The sequence below is a fragment of the Paracoccidioides lutzii genome, assembly GCF_000150705.2.
Source record: "Paracoccidioides lutzii Pb01 unplaced genomic scaffold supercont2.9, whole genome shotgun sequence".
NCBI lineage: Eukaryota > Fungi > Ascomycota > Eurotiomycetes > Onygenales > Ajellomycetaceae > Paracoccidioides > Paracoccidioides lutzii.
In genome coordinates, this window is record NW_015440955.1 from 987,087 (window position 1) to 993,381 (window position 6,295).

The 6,295-nt window shown below is 38.5% G+C and overlaps 1 protein-coding gene across 1 annotated transcript; it reads left to right on the plus strand.

The window, feature by feature from the left end:
- Positions 1–428: 428 nt before the first annotated feature.
- On the plus strand, positions 429–1,469 carry PAAG_03971 (hypothetical protein; the record flags this gene model as incomplete). Its single annotated transcript, XM_002794332.1, has 1 exon — positions 429–1,469. The coding sequence occupies one exon, from the start codon at positions 429–431 to the stop codon at positions 1,467–1,469; it is 1,041 nt and encodes a 346-aa protein (XP_002794378.1).
- Between the last annotated feature and the right edge of the window lie 4,826 nt (positions 1,470–6,295).

A 6,295-nucleotide genomic window follows, 5' to 3' on the forward strand; every position in this document is an offset into this window, starting at 1 on the left:
AATTATACCATTTCTAGAATGAATTAGCTTTTCCCGCCTGCGCCTCGGCTGAAATGCGGGGTGACTAAACCGCTAAGCCCCACAGGCCGATAATTATAGTGCCAACTTTCTCAGGTTCTGACGTTTGAAGTCTGGGCCCCTAGAAAAAAAGAAAGAAAGAAAGAAAAATAAAAATAAGTAGAGGGGAAACGGCAAAAAGATAAAATATATTTTGGACCGGGCCGAGTTAGGAGAATAGGACCCGAAACCTCGTCCACGGTTCTGTTCCCAGATCCCCCAATCACTATCTTACCCTGTCCTGTCCACTGCAACGCAGTCATCACGGCACATTCTCTCCTCGTTCCGTAAAACGCTTTAATTGATACCTCTCCAGCATTCAATATATATACATTTCCATTAGCCCTCCCTGCGGAACCCAGCTCACTGCCATGACCAATTCTCTGTCCTCCATACCGGCCGGAGACAGACGACTTCCAAACAGTGTTGAATCCGCCAAGGAAAGCTGTATATCACAACAAAATGGATATCTGCAATCTCCACCGACCCACGACACCCCGTCAACTACCAACACCACCGCTGCAAAACCCCAGTCCCTACCTACGCAGGCAGAGCAGCCAGCTATGCGTGCCTTTAAAGAGCTCCACGAAGAGCACTCCCACCCACCCCTCTCCACAGTGGTCGCCCGCCTCCATGAACAAGTATTCTCATTCCTCTCCGAATCCCACGACCCAACAAGCATCCTCCATAGAGTCCAGAACAGAACCTGCACCTCCCTCCGTGTCATACAAGAAGCCCTCCATCGCTTTTCCCTCCAAGATCTTTCCCTCTCCTACAATGGCGGGAAGGATTGCCTAGTGATGCTCATTCTTTTCCTGGCCAGCCTCCACCCTTTCCCCGCGGCCACCAGAACAGCAACCGATGACAATAGAAAAAAATCCTCCACTTCCAGCCCTCCATCCACAATCCCAGCCATTTATGCGCAGCCACACCACCCCTTCCGATCAGTCGAGGACTTCGTCGCGTCCTCCTCTCACGCCTACCACCTCTCCTTAGTCTGCTATACCACAGACCCCCCACACGCCACAATCCGCAGCGCATTTGCCTCCTACCTATCCCTCCACCCTCAAATCCGGGCTATATTTGTTGGTACCCGCCGCACAGATCCTCACGGCGAGAAATTAACCCATTTTGACCGCACAGATCACGGCTGGCCGGATTTTGTGCGAATACATCCCGTGATCGACTGGCATTATGCGGAGATATGGGCGTTTATTCGACATCTGGGAATTGAGTATTGTCCTTTGTACGATGAGGGATATACCAGCCTAGGTGGGATGAATGATACGCATCCGAACCCGAAATTGCAGATCAGGGATCAGGATTCAAATGATGATCAACATAGAAAGGCTAGATATAGACCGGCTTATGAACTTATGGATGATGAGGAGGAGCGGCTGGGACGGGACTAGGCTTGAGGATATATATCATTCTTCATCTTTTCGTGAAAAATACTAGCCCTAGAGAAACGCATCGCGAGCAGTCCAGTCTATCCTACCCACCTTTCAACCTACGTTGCTGATAAAACACCTTACGCGACATCCGCGTGCACACTGAGATTTGCACGAACTCCCTACTACCCACGTCTAAATATACATATACCCTCATTGGATAAAACAAAACACATAGATTCCTCCTCAACATGCAATATTTTTATCTTTCACCCATAGCATAAATGCATCCTATAGAGTTCCATCAATGACAAACATATACCATTATATATTACTCAAGACACCGCGATTCTTATTATTCACTGTCAATAATTCCCTCCAAATTAATATTGGCATCAGCAGAGCGTGTTGGTGGAAACTGCCGGCCAAAAAAGACTCCTAAGTACACTCAGATAGCGACTTCTTCTCTTCCTTTTCCTTCCTCCCTTCCTCCTCTACTGTGTTTCTCCCCTATATATTTTCGTAAAGAACCCAAACCCTCATTAGAAGAGGGGCAATGGCAGTGCACAGGAGTGGCCACAGGGCCCCTCAGGGTTGCATCAACACCGAGCAGAAATGCTCCTTTTTAATAGAAGAATCCCCAGCCCCTAGTTACGCACTCCACAGAAAGAGTGTAGCTTTTGCCGATTATTGCAAATGAGTAAATTATGTGAAAAAATATAAAATAGAAATCAAACATCTTAGTTCTTAGTTTAAGGCGAGATATCTCTATTTTTAATTTTTAATTTCAGAATTGGAATTAATGTTTTTATTTAATCTTACGTTTATTTTTAAGTTTAACGAATGTATTTCAGCAATAACATAAATATATCTCTCACACTCCTAAATACTGGAATACCCCCTCACCTCAAAATGATAAATAGCGCTTTTCCCGGCGGAATAATCGTGCCGCTGCGCAACCCACACCAAATGTGGGTGCACCACATTAAAATGATAAAAACACCAAAACAATAAAAATCTTGCAATTTCATCATCTTCATCATCTTCATCAATTAATAACTCACCACAATGTCAAATAAGGATAAAAATATCAAAGATCATATTCAAAAAGCTGTCACTTATCGTCAAAGAACCTCAAATTTCAGAATACTGTCTCTGTCATGAGAATTTGAGGTTTCTTATCAATGTCTCTGAGTGTATATCAATGAAAGAAATCTGAATACTGCAAAGATTTCAGTTAACAAGAGATTAAATAAGAGTTAAAAGAACATGATTAAATGATGAGTTAAGTTGCTTGATGAAAAGAATTGTCCTCTTATAGCTGAATATATTGAAGATTTTGTGAATTTAATACTCAGACATCAGTATATAAATTTTACTATCTCTTCTTCAAAAGTCAGCAAGATGTGAACTTATAGATTCATTGAATACCTATCTGAGTATAAGAGAATGAAATAGAAGTCATTGAATTTAAAGAAAGTAACAGTTAAAAATATTAAATATATCAATATATGATTTGAATATCTTTAGATTTTGTTTGAGCAGTATCAATTTCACATTTGTGATACATACAACTTCAATGGGATTGAATTTCAAGAAGAATAAAAATGTAAAGAATGAATTATAACTACTTTTAAAAAAGTTAATTTCATTATTTCTTTATTCTTTTCAAGAGATTTGATTACAGTTAGTGAATGTATATTCATGAATAATTATATCATTTTATCATTAATAATCTTAATCTTTAAAATACACTTGAAGAATTAATATACACAGATAAATTTACTCAGCAATTATAGAATTACTATATTATATACTGAATTTACAAATGATGAAATTGAATTTGAATGAATTAAACATTTCAATACTGCTATAGAAAACAGATAGAAGAAAAGTTATTGATTACTTTTAATAAATAATCATAAATCTCATATCATTGAGAAGTTCATACAGTATATAAATTTTTATAAAATAATTTTATATGAATTTTTATCACATATAACTTATTTACTACAATTTCTAAATAGTATATCATTTCAATAATACAAGTATTATTATTTAAAAGCAGTTCACTACATTGCATGTCATGATCTTATTGAGTATGAAAAATAGCAGTTTCTGCAAAATCTCTCATCTATATGAAAGTAGATCTTTAAATCTTATGATGTCAATATAAGGGGTTGAACTCCTAGATTTGCTCTGGCTGGCTGACTCAGCCTAGCCATTGTTTGCATGTGCGCACGTGATCATGCTACATGAGCTTGCTTAAGCTTGAGTTCTCATCTCATTCTTTTCTTCCCTTTCTCAAGCAATTTGTCCTTGTTATATAGGAGGACTAGCCTCTAATTCTTAGAGCTTAACCCTTTACATTATGAATTGCTTCACTCCTTTCATTGATAGGCCACTGAGAGTCTTAATTCTGTATCATGAAGCTCAGCAAACATGCTGACATATGATAGACTATTGAGAGCCTTAAATTCTACATCATGAAGTTCAGTGATAGCACTGGTATATGAATAGACTGGGTTAGCAATCATGCTAACAAATGAATGAGCAACATTGAAAACATCTAGCCAAATGAGATAAAGTGGCAGACTTGTACAACAAATGAATCAACATGAAGCAATGAGCAGAGACACCTCTAGCAGCTTTGAACAACAATGGATGACCTTTTTTCAACAGCAGAAACAGGTCCAGTGTGAGAACAGAGATTTAATAGCAGCTCAGCAAGCTGAAATAGCTAATCTATGACAAACTTTGAACATCTCAACATCAACTCTCTCTCAATTGAATCTGCAATCATTCATTGCAGTCAGAAGATCAAAGATCAAGCTATCAGACTGCAAGAAGTATGATGATTCTAATCTGAAGCACTACCCTCAGTGAGAGCTAAAGCTTCAATCAAAACTTAAGATCAATAGGAAAGCTTTAGGTAATAATGAGGAATATGCTTGATATGTGTACTCAAGACTGGAAGAAATGGCAGCAGCTTAAGTTTATCTCTGAATTGAGAATAATAAGAACAAGATCAACTTCATGATAGAGAGCTTACTGAAGCAGACACACATGCTCTTTAGTGATTCTGCATGACAGAAAAAGGCTATGCAAAAGCTCAACAATCTATGACAGAGTAGAAGAGCTTTCTTTGACTTTCTGCCTGAATTTAATCAGCTACTGCTGGAAGCTGATGATCACAGATGAGATGATCATGTTAAAAAGAGGTATTTGAAATCCACTCTAAGTATGGAGCTGAGGGAAGGCATGATGGGTGTAAGGGAATCATCTCTCTATAAGAATTACTGCAAGGAGCTTAGATTAGTTGATCATCAACTCTCTGAGCTTAAGACTTTAAGACAGTGATCTAAACATCATGAGGACAGATCTTCTTCAGATCATATGACATCTAATTCACACTCTCTACTTTGTCATACTGTTCTTGACTGATGAAACTGGTCTCAAGCTTTCACTGATGATCTGATGAATTTCTCTCCTAGTGCTGTGACCCCAAGCACTTACCATGTCAAATTGATAAATCAGACAGAGGTTAATCAATGAAGAGAGCAAGGCCTGTGCCTGAGATGTGAAGCTGGAGATTATATGATTAAGAGCTGCTTATTCAAATCTCCCAGATGCTCTGCCACTCTCATGATAGCTAAGGTGATCCTCAAGCTGGTACTGGATGATGACAATGTGAATATGAGTGAGAATTTGAGAAAAGAGTAGCTCTAACCAAAAGACATTGAAAGAAGCAAAATAAGAAGCTTATGAGAAAGCAATGAAGAAGATTTAAATCTAAGATGATATTCAAACTCTTTACTGTTGATGCTCTAGTAGATAATGCCTTTTTGACTAGAGCAATGATAGACAGTGAATGTAATGTCTATGATCTTATTTCTCAATCCTACATTAACAAGCATAAGCTCCTGTGCATTGAAATTCTCCCTGTTAAAATGACTGGCTTTGAAGACTCCATGGGACTCTCCATGAGCATAGTGACTGGCATTCAAATTGATATAGGCAGTCACATAACTGAATGAGCCTTTCTCTACATGATGAATGAGTTACATGGTCATGATATATATCTAAGTGACCCCTAGCTGGCCCAGCAAAAGGTGACCGTAATCCCTTATCAAAGAATTGTGAGATTTGAAGAGAGTGGCATAGAGATAGAGTCTAGTTCAAATGCAAAAGCTGATGTGATTCCCATCTCTGCTATAAGCTTCTCTAGACTTGTGAGCACTCAAGAGAAGTGAAACATTGAGATCTTCACTGTCAGTTTGACTGACATTCAAAAGACTCTAGAAGTGAAATCAAAGATTGACCCTAGAGAAAAGCTGCCTGAACATTATCATGAGTTTTTGGATATATTTGATAAGAAAACTGCTGACACTCTACCTCCACTTCATGGCTCAGATAGAGATCATGAGATTGAACTGATTAAAAAGGCTGATGATAGTGTGGAATAACCCCTTTGAGGCCTATTATATAATATATCTTGAGAGGAACTACTGGCTTTGTGAAAGACTCTTACAGATTATCTAGATAAGAGTTTTATTAGAATGAGCAACTCCTCTGCAGCTACTCTCATACTATTCATGAAGAAGTCTGGGGGTGAGCTAAGATTCTGTGTGGACTATTGAGCTTTTAACAAAATTACCTGAAAGAATTGATATTCTCTATCATTAATCAGTGAGACTCTACAGCAAATTGAACAGACTAAATGATTCACTAAGCTGAACATTATTGCAGCTTTTCACAAGATTTGAATCACAGAAGATGATGAGTGGATGACAGTCTTTAGAACCAGATATAAGCTATTTGAGTAGCTGGTTACACTCTTTGGTTTG